Source organism: Nannospalax galili, unplaced genomic scaffold (genome assembly GCF_000622305.1).
Source record: "Nannospalax galili isolate Female #2095 unplaced genomic scaffold, S.galili_v1.0 scaffold507, whole genome shotgun sequence".
NCBI lineage: Eukaryota > Metazoa > Chordata > Mammalia > Rodentia > Spalacidae > Nannospalax > Nannospalax galili.
In genome coordinates, this window is record NW_008356261.1 from 999,875 (window position 1) to 1,013,686 (window position 13,812).

General features: G+C 49.2%; 1 protein-coding gene across 2 annotated transcripts in view; it reads left to right on the forward strand.

The window, feature by feature from the left end:
* The window catches only part of Ap2a2 (adaptor related protein complex 2 subunit alpha 2), a 71,623-nt gene that overhangs the window by 13,196 nt on the left and 44,615 nt on the right, over positions 1-13,812 (forward strand). For both annotated transcript variants that reach the window (XM_008854434.3, XM_008854435.3), the window contains exon 2: positions 9,020-9,088. In XM_008854434.3, coding sequence (XP_008852656.1) covers positions 9,020-9,088 — 69 coding nt within the window. The remainder of the gene's footprint in view (positions 1-9,019; positions 9,089-13,812) is intronic.

Below are 13,812 nucleotides of genomic sequence, written 5' to 3' on the forward strand. Positions count from 1 at the left end.
AAGGTCAGTCTGGCCTTCTGAACAGCCCTGTACTGCCCCTCCCTACCTTCTTTCCCAGTCTATCTTTTGACTTCCTTGCTAATTATATGTTCTGTTTTTGTTCCTTTGCCTGCCAGGTGGCATTTTCTTGGGATCTAGACATTGTGAGTTCCACCTTTGGGTGCTGAATCCTCTTGTCTATAAATTCTGTAGAGCTTTGGGGACATTTTGGTCTGACATGGAAAGGCCTGAGTATGAGTAGCCTTGGGCCTGGGGCTAATTTCACACTACTTTTTGAGACAGAGTCTTATAGGTTAGGCAGGTCTCCAACCTATTTGAGGTGAAGGCTGGACTTGAACTCCTGATTTTCCTGCCTCTGGAATTACAGATGTATATCACCATGCCCAGCTCTTAGTCAAGACCCCACTTTTGAGGCAGGGTCAGTCTCCCAAAGCAGACCATGTTGGGCTTCCCCTGCAGTCTGAGATGTTGCCTATTAACCAGTCAAGTCAAGGCTGTGCCCACAGAGCCCCTCTCCTGCTCAGATCAAGGAGACTCCTGGTCCAGATCTCTTCTCTGGCAGGAGGCTGGAGCTGTGGCGAAGTGTAGCTTCTTGCATGTTTAAGGTGAAAGGGAAAGTCTGGACCCTGTTTATGGCAGGCAGCTTTGGGAGGGAGATGTTGAGTGTATTGTCTCTTATGTAAGACTGTAGTTTAGAGAACAGGTCTGGTCTGGATGTAGGAATACGGGGTACTGTCACAGGTGGGGTGGGCCTTCCCTGAGTGGGTGAGGGTGCAGGCTGAGGAGGAGACACTCAACATTCAGCCACCTCAGGATGGCTGACTCAGGCTCTGTGCCTCTCCCCACTCTGGCTTTGAACTGAAGGCAGCTGCTGTAGTTGCTGCTGCTCCTGCTGCTGTGCACTGGAGTCCGGATTCTGACCAGGCTGCAGACCAAAGTGCACACCATCCCCTGAGGGTGTCCCAGTGGGGAGGATTGTGGGCCACTGAGGAGGGGCATTCAGATAAGGATAGGGGGGGGCGGCTTAAGGGCCAGTAGTCGCTTAACTCTTCCAGTTTTGCTCCCAGGAGCCAGGAGGATGGGTGGTGACCGAAGAGGGAGGGCCGTTCACACTCCTACCTAGCACTGTGTTCTTGCAGTACTGGGGACACCTGCATTGGGGCTGGGGAGGTGGCTCACTTAGTAAATTGCTTGCCACATGAAGGATGAGGACCTTAGTCCAACTTCCAGTGTCCAGGAAAAAAGCTGGGTGTGGTGGCACACACTTGTTCTCCCACCTCTGGGGAGACTGAGACAGCAGGATCCCTGGGGCTCCCTGGCAGTCAGTCTGTCTTAGTGAATACCAGTTCAGTGAGAGACCTTGTCTCAAATGAACAAACCAGCAAGGTAGATTGGCACCTGAGGAATGACTCCTGAGGACGATCTTTGGCTTCCACATGATGCACAGGTACACTCACTCACTCACTCACTCACTCACTCACTCTGAAAAGCAAAAAGCAACACCAGGCAGCAGGCACTGTGTCTCTGAAGCTTACCTGTGTGGTTCTCCCACATTGGAATCCTGGTCCGTAGGGATCTGGAGTAGATTCTCTTTCTCACTTACCAGGCTGTGGACTGTGTGTGGCTCTTGTGGTATGGCTCAAGCCCCCTTCTTGGCTAACCATTAGCCCAGGGTGTGGACATATAGTGGTGCTGCCCCCCTTGTCTCTGGCTCAGAATAGTTCCATTCCTAGACACATGTTTAAGAGTGCTTGGGAGGCAGAGGCAGGCGGATCTCTGTGAGTTTGAGGCCAGCCTGGTCTACAGAGCGAGTTTCAGGACAGCTGGAGCTACAGGGAGACCCTATCTAAAAAGATCGGAAAAAAAAAAAAAAAAGAGAAAGGAAAACGTGTGTACAGAAACCTACATATGAACATTCCTACTCATGTTATTCATGATCACCCCACAAGTAGAAAGAATCCAGAAGCCACAGGCAGCAGAACACGGTACACAGTGTAGCGTCAGAAACGAGGTGCTGTGCTCACTGCTGCTCGCCAGCATCGTGCTGAGAGGAAGACGCCAGACGTGGAACACACATCCTGTGCGCACACATCCTGTGTGGATGAAGGGCTGTAAGAGGCAAGCCTGTTGAGAGCCAGCTGAGGTTGTCAGGGCTGGGCAGGGACAGGTGAGGGACTGCTAATGGGCATGACATCTCCTTCTGAAATAGGTTATGGTGAAGGACAGGTAGATTGGGTACCTGGGAGCCACTGTACTTAGATCTTTCATGCATGTGAACTGTGTGGTATGTGAATCATATCCCAAAGCTGCCAAAGATGGGCCAGCTAGCATGTCATTCATGTGTGGATTTATCTTCTTGGGCCTAGAACAAATGTTGAGTGAAAAAATTTTTTTAAGATAGAAGCTCACTGTTGCCCTTGTGACCTGACAATTACTATGCAGTCCTGGCTGGCCTCAAACTTGCAGTGATCCTCTTGTGTAAACCTTACAAGTGCTGGGATTACAGGCATGGGCTACCAGCCGGGTCCATGTGCTCTTTCATGTGGGTTTGTTGGTGAGGATTTTGATTGGATGCCCATCTCTTCTGTATATTAGCACAAACCACAGAGGCATCCCTGGCCACAGCCACGGTGGCTCCCTTGGCTACACATTGTCCCTTTCCCCTCGTTTAAGGTTGCACTCCTCAGGTTGATGGCATTCCTGTCTGCAGATCTGAGGTGGGAAAGTCCAGTCATGCAGCTGCTGGGGTGGTTGACCCAGTGTAAGTGGCGATGTAGTGACCACTTTCAGTGCATATTAGAAATCCTGCCTTCCTTAAGAGGCACACTTTGGCATAGTGAGAGAGCCTGTCTCAGAAAACCAAAAAAGGAGAAAAAAAGGGGGGTGTGCACTTTTGCTTGGTCAGTTTTGGGTTTTGGCTTGCTTTGTAAAGTCAGTGTGTACAAGGACTAAGACTTGTGTAGACAGAGTATTACTATATTGTCAAAGGTTTGCTTTTAAAATATTTTATTTTTATCTTATGTGTGTGTGTCTATTGCCTGCATGTAGGTGAGTGCACCCGTGTCCTGCAATGCCCGCAGAGGACAGAAGAGGCCGTTGAATCCTCTAGAACTGGAGTTACAGACAGTTGTTAGCTGCCATGTGGGTGCTGGGATTCGAATCAGGTCTTCTGCAAGAACAGTGTTCTTAACCGCTGAGCCATCTCTCCAGCCCCAAAGGTTTACTTTTTAGATAGTTGTGTTTATTTTTTCTGCAGCAAGGTCTTGCTGAGCTGCCCAGGCTGGCCCTGCACTTGTGACCCTCCTGCTTCAGGCCTCTCAGTGCTGTGATTAAAGATGTTGTCCACCATACCCAGCCCCGGTGGATATTTTGGAACCTAGGCTATTCCCTACACACCAGTCCCATCAGCGATGAGTTTGGCCTATGGAGAAGAAATGATTAACTAGCCTGTTGCTGAGGAATGAGCATTCCCCCAGGAGCTGAGCCTGTCCACATACTGAGCATTCTTTGAGACTCACTGAGGCAAATTGCAACTTGTTCCTGGCCAGTGGTTGTGGCCAGCCTGGGTCACTCATTAGCCAGCAGTGCTCCGAAGTCCATGTTGGGGATTACTGCTGTATTTCAGAGTCAAGGGTAGCTAAGACCAGAATCCCACAGCTCAGACTGTCTGGAGGGCTTGTTGCTGCAGGCCAGTTAGGTGGTTACCCTTTCAAAATTGATTTCTACCCTTGTCTTGGTTCTAGCCCTGGTTGACCTGAAACTTGCTACGTAGACCAGGCTGGCCTTGAACTCAGAGCTCCACCTGGCTCTGCCTCTCTAGTACTGGGATCAAAGGTGTGTGCCACCACACCCAGCTTTAAAGCTAATTCTTTATCACAGGATTTTTTTTTTTTTTTTACTAGACCTCTTCTCTAAGGCAAGACACTGCCTTGGGGTGAAAGTGTGATATGAGGAGCCTGGATCAGGCCCACTGTGCAGTGGCATATGGGTAATCTGTGATGCATACGCCTCCTGCAAAGAATCTGGGCACATGAGGGCTGGTCTGCTGGTGTCTGTACTGTGGACCCAGCCAGCAGTTCATCTGGTGGGATCCCGTTTAGCATTTCCAGGGTTCAGCATTTGGTGACCTGTGTGCTCAGTGGAAGGAAGACAGCACCCTGTGGAAGGCAGTTTGCAGCTTGTGTTGCTCACACGCTCTGATGTAGGGTTCTTCGATGCTGTCTCTTTTATTAGATCAGGCTTGGAGCCTGTGTTGGAGCAGTGGTGCTGGGGTCTGTTACATGTTCATTCACAGTCACTGTCAAGTGGGGGTTTCTGAGACAGACCTACGTTCACTGAGGGCAACCCCTGGCCATCCCTGTTGGCCTGCAGCCAGGCTGGGAGGTAATAGACAGGGTTGCAGTCCAGGAGGGATGGCCTCACTTGCTAGTGGAAGGTACAGTGGGGCTGTAGCCAGTGATGCTTGAGGACAGGGGTGAATTAAGGGACTCACCTTTTTGAACTGTCTCAGGGTTAGGCTGGTGACAAGTGCCAGGTCCCTCAAGGAGTGAGGTCATCCCCTGTACTTGGAAAAGTGGGTTTTTTCCTGGGGAAGCTGTGGTCAGATGGATCGAAGGAGGCAGGGATGTCCTCATAATCTACCACGGGGAGTGCCTTGAGCAGACCTAGGTATCCATGGAACCTAGGTATCCATGGAGGACTGAGGGCAGGGGGAGGATCGCAGAGTTGGAGTGGCCGGGCCAGGGCAGCACAGAGCAGAGGCAGTGGGCACTGGTAGGGCAGGAACCACAGGGAAGGTTAGGTCTAGTGAGAATGAGCCTGAGGGCTGGGGAAGATAGCTCAGTGGGTAGAGGTGCCTGCTGCCAACCCTGACCACCTACATTTAATCCCTGGGTCCCACATGGTAGGAGAAAACTGTCCTTCAAGTTGTCTTTGGCTTCCACATTTGCACTGTGGTGTACACACACACACACACACACACACACACACACACACACCACAATGTAATAACGATTTTTTTTTTTGGTCTTTTTGAGACAGGGTCTCCCTGTAGCTCCAGCTGTCCTGGAACTCACTATGTAGACCAGGCTGGCCTTGGACTCGCAGAGATCCGCCTGCCTCTGCCTCTGATTGCTGGGATTAAAGGTGTGCGCCACCATGCCTGGCAATAACAATTTTTTAAATTAAAAATAAAAAGAGCGAGCCTGAGGCCTTGGCATATAATTGTCCCCTTTGCCTGGGGTCCACCTTCCTCTGAAGTTTCTGTTTCAGGATCACAGTCTGGGAGCTAGTGATGACCTTTGCTTTCAGGACACTACTGCTTCTGGTCTGTGGGTGGACAGGCCTCCCTTCCTGTGGGAATGCTGTTGGGCTGTCGAGTTACCATGCCCAAACAGCTGGGTGCTGCCACCCTGGCTGAGGACTGAGCTAGCTGCCAGCTCCCTGTCCTGCTGTGCTGTAGGAGGTGTGTGTGACATTTGCACATTGTTTGCACTGCCTGAGCACATAGCCTTCCGTACCTGCTTCCCTTGCATACTCACATGCCCCCCATGTGTGTTCACACTCACTCCTGCACATTCACGTCCTCACACTCAAACATGATCACCCCCCCCCCAACCTCAGCCTCCTGAATACTGGGATTGTAGACATACACCTTTGCTAAAGATTTTTATTTTCTCTCTTTTTTTTTTTTTTTTTCTTTTATCTTTTTGAGACAGGGTCTCCCTGTAGTCCCAGCTGTCCTGGAACTCACTCTGTAGACCAGGCTGGCCTCGAACTCATAAAGATCTGCCTGCCTCTGCCTCCCAGTGTTAGGACTAAAGGCATGTGCCACCATGCCTGGCTGTTTTTTATTTTAAAATTTTTGGTCTTGTTGATACTGGGTCTCTTTCCCTGTAGTCCCAGCTATCCTGGAACTCACCATGTAGACCAGGCTGGCCTTGATCTCATAGAGATCGCCTGCCTCTGCCTCCTGAGTGCTGGGATTAAATATGTGTGCCACCATGCCCAGCCAAACATGAGGTTTTTATCAAAGAAAACATCTTTTTTTTTTTTTTTTTTTTTTTTTTTTTTTGAGACAGGGTCTCCTTGTAGCCCCAGCTGGCCTGGAACTCTCTAGGTAGACCAGGCTGGCCTCAAACTCACAGAGATTCACCTGCCTCTGCCTCCCAAGTGCTGGGATTAAAGGCATTCGCCACCATGCCCCACTAAAGAAAGAAAACTTCTTAAAGTCACTTTTCCCTTACTCTGCCTGCCTCTGGCAGTTCACCCAGCACCAGAACCAGCCTGTGCTAGTTGCACCACCCTGGTTGGAGCCTTCAGCTGCTCAGGCACTGCAGATGGGAGCCTCGACCCTGAAACTCCTGCTGTGTTATGGCTGTGAGGGAGTTGGGCTCTGGGCCTGACTGCCTTTCCTAGCTGCACGGAAACCTGCTTCTCTGTCCTGAGCACTGTGCACCTGGAGTTTGCTAGGGCAGGTCTGGTCTAGGAATGTTCCCAGTTCAGTTATAGTGAGCCCTGCTCAGGAGCACTGTGCGCAGTAGGAGATAAGAGATGGTCGGGCCTGTCCTGCTGGGCGGCAGATGAGCTGGGCAGTAGCATTGTGCTCCCAGGCCCTGAGAGCTGGGTACAGGCTGAGGCAGTACTGGGGCTCTGCCAGCACCAGCTTGCTCTTGTTATGCAGTGCTGGTGGGTTCCCTCCTCTGGGAGTGCAGCTCTATTTAGGGACTGACTTAAGAGGCCCTTTATTTTTATTTATTTATCATCTCTTATTCTTTGATAATTCCTTCCTTCTTTCCTTCTTTCTGATAGGGTTTCACTGTGTAGACCAGGCTGGCCTTGAACTCACAGAGATCCACCTGTCTCTGCCTCCCGAGTGCTAGGATTAAAGGCGTGCACCACCACACATGGCTGTTTTTTATTTTTTAATTTAAATTGATTTTTAAGGTACACGTAAAACCCCACAAAATTCATACAAATTAACGAGGTACCATATGTGGTTTGCACACTGGTGTGTAACACTTTCATGAATTTATGCTTGTACATATGAAATATAACCACATCCACCCCGTTTTCCCCTTGGTCCCCAGCATGTCCCCTCCCAACTTCATGTGGTCTTGTTTTTATTTTTATTTGATAACCCACTACACCAATTAGTGCTGCCCTCAGAGCAGGGGAGTGAGGCGTGAGGCCGTCCCCTGGAGCCTCTCAGCGACCACACCCTCAAAGGAGAATGTTTCTCTCTCCCTTGGCAGCTTCCAATTGTTGAGGTCATTTTTATTTTATTTTTAAAATTTTATTTGTTTTTTAAATTTTATACGTATGCGTGTATTGCCTGCGTGTAGGTAAGTGCACCCATGTTGTGCAGTGCCCTTGGAGTTGGATCCCCTGGGACAGTTGTTAGCTGCCATGTGGGTGCTGGGATTCGAACCTGGGTCTTCTGCAAGAACAACTAGTGTTCTTAACTGCTGAGTCATCTCTCCAGCCCCTTTGAGGTCATTTTTAAAATTTAAAATGTGTTGGAGAGGCCGGGCATGGTGGCACACACCTTTAATCCCAGCGCTCGGAGGCAGAGGCAGGCAGATCTCTGTGAGTTCGAGGCCAGCCTGGTCTCCATGGTGAATCCAGGACAGCTGGGGCTACAGGGAAATCCTGTCTCAAAAAGACCAAAAGAAAAAAAAATGGGTTGGAGAGATGGCTCAGCAGTTAAGAGCATGGGCTGCTCTTGTAGAGGACCTAGCTTCTATTTTCAGCAAACATGTGACAGCTAACAACCTTTGTAACTCCAGTTCCAGGGGATCTGACGCCCTCTTCTGACCTCTAGGGGCATTGCATGACATGGGTGCATTTACACACATGCAGGCAATATACTCAGACACATAAAATAATAAATAAAATATTTAAAAAATGTAATTTATTATTGTGTGTGTATTGCGTATGTGAGTACATATGTGCCATGGCATGCAGGTGGAGGCCAGAGGACAACTTTGGGGATTCAGTTTTTTCTTTTCATCTTTATGTAGGTTCTGGGGATCAATTCTGGGTTGTCAGCCTTGTGTGACAGCACCTTTACTTACTGAGCTTTAAACTGTTTTTATTGCTGTTTTCAAAAAGTGATTTAAACATAGACTTGTTTATAATACATACTGTTTGCCTCATCTGTGTGGTAAGCAAGTGGTCCTGGTGGGAACCCCCCCACTGCCCCCCCCACTCCTGGGTCCAGGTGAAGCTAAAAGCCACATGTATATTGGGTATTTGGAAAGGAGGGGCACTTTAGTAACCGTTACATGTATAGTTTAGCATGTTTGAACACTATCTGTCATTCCTCCATTTATTCTGTATGGTAGAATTCCCGAACTTCAAGTTGAGTGGTAAACTTGCCAGGTTTTGCAGTTTGGTGAGTTTTGTAAGGCACTTGGACGCCTGTGGAGTTCTGCTCTTCCATCTGAGTGATCAATGGCTGATGGCTTACTGAGGAAAACCTCTAGCAGGTGCTTTGGGTGCCTTCCAGCCACAGGGCTGAGGTATATGGGTAGAAACAGCCAGGGATATAGTGTACCTAGTGTGAGGTGCTGCTTCTGGGACATGCTGTGGACCCACTGGATCGCTGTCCTGTGGATGGGGTACTGGTCCCTTGTGGCTGTGCTAGGCCAGTTGACTTGGGGCCCTGGGGCAGCTTCTTTCGTGGTCTCTCTTCCTGTCTTCAAGTGAGAGACTGAGCCCAGGGCCTTGTCATTCTTGTCTTGTGCCTGCCGCCCCCGCCCCGCCCTCAACTCTAGCATCAGTTCTCAGTGTGGATCTCAGTGGACAGTGCGTTTCTTGTCTTTTGTGAAGCAGGGTCTCCCTGCAGCCCCAGCTGGCCTGGAACTCGATATGCAGATCAGGCTGGCCTTGATCTCGCAGAGATCCTCCTTCCTCTGACTCCTGAATGCTGGGATTTAAGATGTGTGCCACCACGCCCCACTGACAGAGAGTTTCTTTAGAGGCAATTTGACAATGGATTTATTATTTTTTTTTCTAGGCAAAAGTAAAGAAGCAGAAATAAAGAGGATAAACAAGGAGCTGGCGAACATTAGATCCAAATTTAAAGGTGAGCTGTCTTCCCCCATCTTCTGTTGTGAATTTTACCTGGGAGCCTGTGACGGTCAGCCTGGTGGGATTTAGAATCACCATGGAAACTAACCTCTGGGCATGCCTGTGAGGGATTTCTAGATTAGATTAGTTGAGGTGGGAAGACCCACCCTAAATTTGTCTGGTACCCTTCCGTGGGCTGGGGCCCTGAGCTGCATAAAAAGGAGAGATGGAGCTGAGCACAAGGGTTTACCTCGCTCTGATTTCTGGCTTTTGTTTTTAGTTGTTTTTTTTTTGGTCTTTTTGAGACTGGGTCTCCCTGTAGCCCCAGCTGTCCTGGAACTCACTATGTAGAACTATGTAGAACTCACAGAGATCTGCCTGCCTCTGCCTCCCAAGTGCTGGGATTAAAGAAAGGTGTGCGCCACCATGCCCGGCCTTTAGTTGTCTTTTTTTAAAAAAAAAAATTATTATTTTTATTTTATGTGTATGAGTGTTATGCCTGCATGTAGGTAAATGTACCTGTGTCATGCAATACCCGAGGACAGAAGAGGCTGTCAGATCCCCTGGAACTGGAGTTACAGACAGTTGTTAGCTGCCATGTGGGTGCTGGGATTAGAACCTGGGTCTTCTGCAAGAACAGTCAGTGTTCTTAATTGCTGAGCCATCTCTCCAGGCCCCCCTTTCCCCCCTTTTTTAAAAATAAGCTCTTACTATGTAGCCCTCGCTGGCCTGGAGCTCCCATTGTAGACCAGGCTGTCCAGGCTCACAGAGAGGCTCACAGACCAGGCTCAGAGAGCCGCCTGCCTCTGCCTCGCTGGTACTGGGATTAAAGGCGTGTGCTGCCATACCCAGCCCCTTCAGTTGTTTTTGTTAGATATTTTGGTCAGGAGAGTAATGAATACAAACCCTGTTTTTTAACATCTCTCTCTTTTTCTCTTTAAAACTCCTAAACCATGTTGGGTTCTCAGTACAACAGAATCCAGCCATTGGGGAGATCCAGGTTCGGAGAAAACCTTGTGTTGAACTGGTTGGATGGCCTCTCCTACCTTGCTTGGGTCTTGCTCTTTTCTTGGGGAGGGGAGTGGGAATCAATTTGACCTGGTTCTTACTTGGAAATGCTGTTCAGTACCATGCTGAGGTTGGAGCTAGCCCGTGGGCCTCACAATCAGGGGTCCTCTGGATGCTGATATACGTTAACACAGAATACCCAGCTGTTGTTTGTCTGAAGTACTGACAGCTTCAGGGTGTCTGCCCCATAGGCTGTAACCAGAGACCTGCCCTCACCAGGCAGCTTCCGCTGACAGACTGAAGAACTGCGCAGCACAGGCTGAGGACCTGTCTGCAGGATGTGTGGGAAAGCCCAGTTAACCCTTTCAGCTGAGCACACTTTAGCCATTAGAACAGCTGGGATTGCCTAGAAATAGGGAGAAGCTTGGATTCGACGCTTAGCGTGCAGGGTCAGCAGGAGTCATCCCTGTGGGCTCCTGGAATCTCAGGGTAGGTGCTCACAGGGGCCTGGAGAGTGGTTCTCTTAAATGTCTGGCGGTGCGAAAACTAGTGGAATTTGAATTGCTTCTTGTTAGAGTATTTTCTGTTGAGCTGAGGAAAGTATTAAGTTTGAGTATTTTAATTTTTTTAAAATTTATTATTTTTATTTTATGTGTGTGCATGTATCGCCTGCATGTATGTGAGTGCACCCATGTCGTGCAATGCTGCGGAGGTCAGAAGAGGCTGTCGGATCCCCTGGAACTGTAGTTAAGGACAGTTCGTAGCCGCCATGTGGGTGCCGGGAATCGAACCCGGGTCCTCTGCAGTCAATGCTCTTAACCACTGAGGCATGTCTCCAGCCCAAGTTTGAGTATTTTAAAATAGTGCCAGGGATGCTCCAAAGGCCTGTGAGAGTCTGTCATGGTGTGTGGGGGCAGCCTGTGTGTATTCAGGGGAGTCTGTAGCTTGGTGCTCCGTAAGGAGGGCCTGGGATGGCCCCATGGCTGTCCTGCCACCCCGACTGGGTCCTGCCGTATCGTCTGTTGCCTTCTCCCAGTTGCTGGGGATACTAATGGGCTCTAGCTAGGTTTCCAGATGCAGACCCTCTGACAGGTTGCAGTGTACAGTAACTGTTATGGCAGGGTAGAGAGGAGGAGGCCCTGGGAGGAGGAGAGCTCCCCGGGGAGCTGTGCAGCCAGGCCTGCGTCTGGGAGGAGAGCCTCACGCCACCCTGCTCAGGCTCAGGAAAACTAAGGAGGGCCGGACACAGCTACCCTCCAGCCTGCCTTGTGGTCGCAGCTCTAGGCTCTCACTGACAGGGCCAGCCGGCCAGTCTGATTGTGTTATGGGGAGGTACGCATTGCTCACTGATAGCCCTCTACATTTTACTCTGTATGCTTGTTATAGTTTCTGGCTTTCAAGTGGGAAGGATTAAATCTGAATTTTGAGTTTTTTTTTTTAGGTTTTAAAACAATAATCTAACTTGCTGATGTGTAGCTTAATGAGTAAGGGCTTTGGGCCCTGTGAGATGGTTCAGTGGGTAAAGGCACTTTCTACTAAACCTGACAGCTCATTGAGTTCCATCCCTGTAACCCACATGATAGAAAGAGAAACCCAACTCCTGATCTCCACATGTACCCCGCCACATGCACACACACAATCAATAAATGCAAAAGAGACAAAGAGAACTTTGGGGAGCTGGAGGGATGGCTCTGTGGTTAAGAACACTGGCTGCTCCTGCAGAGGACCTGGGTTTGATTCCCAGCACCCATATGGTGGCTAACAACTGTCCACAACTCCAGTTCCAGGAGATCTGATGCCCTCTTCTGACCTCTGCAGTTATTATACAACATGGGTGCACTTACATACATGTAGGCATACACATACACACAAATATACACAAACAGAAGAACTTTTTCTGGGGATATAGCTTATTGATTGGTAAGGTGTTTGCCCAGTACACCCCCTCCCCCATACAAAGACAGAATTTGTTAAGTTATCCAATCTACAAACATCTGTAGAGTGTTGTGGAACTGGGGAAGTCTGAGCTGTGCTGTGCAGGAAGAAAGTCCCTCCTAGCCGGGTATGGTGGCGCATGCCTTTAATCCCAGCACTCGGGAGGCAGAGGCAGGTGGATCTCTGAGTTCCAGGCTAGCCTGGTCTACTTAGTGAGTTCCAGGACAGCTGGGGCTACAGGGAGACCCTGTCACAAAAAGACCCAAAAAAAAAAAAAAAAAAAAGTCCCTCCTGTGTACTGGCTAGTGGAGCCCAGGTCTGCCCTGGAGGGGTCAGCACTGGTGATAGAAAGTCTGCTCCCAGGTTTTGGTGAGCCTGTGGCACAGGGGTCCCCTCTGACCAGTTGACTTAGGTCTGCATTGCCTGGATGACCCTGGACGTGGTCCAAATGTTCTAGTGGCTCATTGAAAAAAAAGAATAGTCATATATGAAACTAGCTTTGATAATACATGTTATGTAGCCCAGTGTGACTAAAATATCACTGCAGCATGCCCCGGGTAGCAAAAATTACTGCCATGTACTGCGTTTTTTTTCATGTAAGTCTTTGACACCAGGTGTGTATTTCACACATGGAACACATTTCCATTTGGACCCACCATACTACAGGTGTTCAGTAGGGCAGGGGACTCATGCTGTCTGTACTGAACTGTTAGGAATAGAAGTCCAGGCAGGAAAGAAGGCAACTGACCTTGCCAGTCCAGATTGACCTTTATCATAGTCAATGATGGGTGGCTAGGTGACCAGTGGGAGTTGGCAGCAGCCATACCAGCCAAGCAGCAGAGGAGTTTAAGTGTGTTTGTATGTGGAAATAGAGTCATGGGGATTGGGTAGGGGTGTTTGTAAAGGGTTTAGGGCCCACATTGTTCCGATAAGGGTGTCTTGATAGGATTTGTTTGCAGAACAGGAAGCACTTTGTGGTTCAGTGTTTTTACGGGGCTCCCCTTTATTTCAGATCCTGAAGAGGAATTGGGCGGGGGGGGCTGATGCCATAGACCAGTTCAACTGCTTCCTGCTGAGAGGGGCATCGAGAGGCAGGAGACTTCAGTGTCCATTGGAAGAGGGCGTAGAGGAGTTCTCTGGGGCGTGGAACAGGTACACAGTATTGATTTGTTGCCAGGTGGTGGCTCGGGCAGTCACATGAGCTGCTTCAGTCATGGGATTCTGTAAGACTCATTGGAAAGTATTGATTAGGCAAGGGCCAGACAAGAGGAGCGCTATAAGGAGGGGCGAGAGGGCCCAGGAGTGGGGCAGCTGTGGCCAGCTTCCCAGTCAGCCCCAGAACCTGTTTCCTCCTGTGTGGTCCTTCTGCCACTGGTTTAGGCTGCCCTGAGCTGGTGTACAGTGTCAGATTGATTGGCATAGTAACAGCATTTATCTCCCCAAAATAAGCAAGTTTCTTTGTGCTGAGAGGTTAGCAAATCTAAGGCTCTCATTTTGAAGGCCCACTGAGGCAAGGGAGTTAAGCTGATCTTGAATCAGGTCTGTGACTTTGTGTATGTCTGCGAAATCTTGGTCTATCTGGGTGAAAGGTGCTAAGTTAATACATTCCAAAAGGTTTTTATCTATTAGTTCCAGGATGTTGAGTCAAAGGTGTATAGGGGCTAAAGATGCCTGACATGAATGGTAATTAAGCTCTGGACCTGCAGCATTCCAAACTCTCCATAATCTCTGAAGTTCTAATCAGTTGATCAGCCTTTGCAGAAGGTTTAACTATACGTATACATACATATATATATA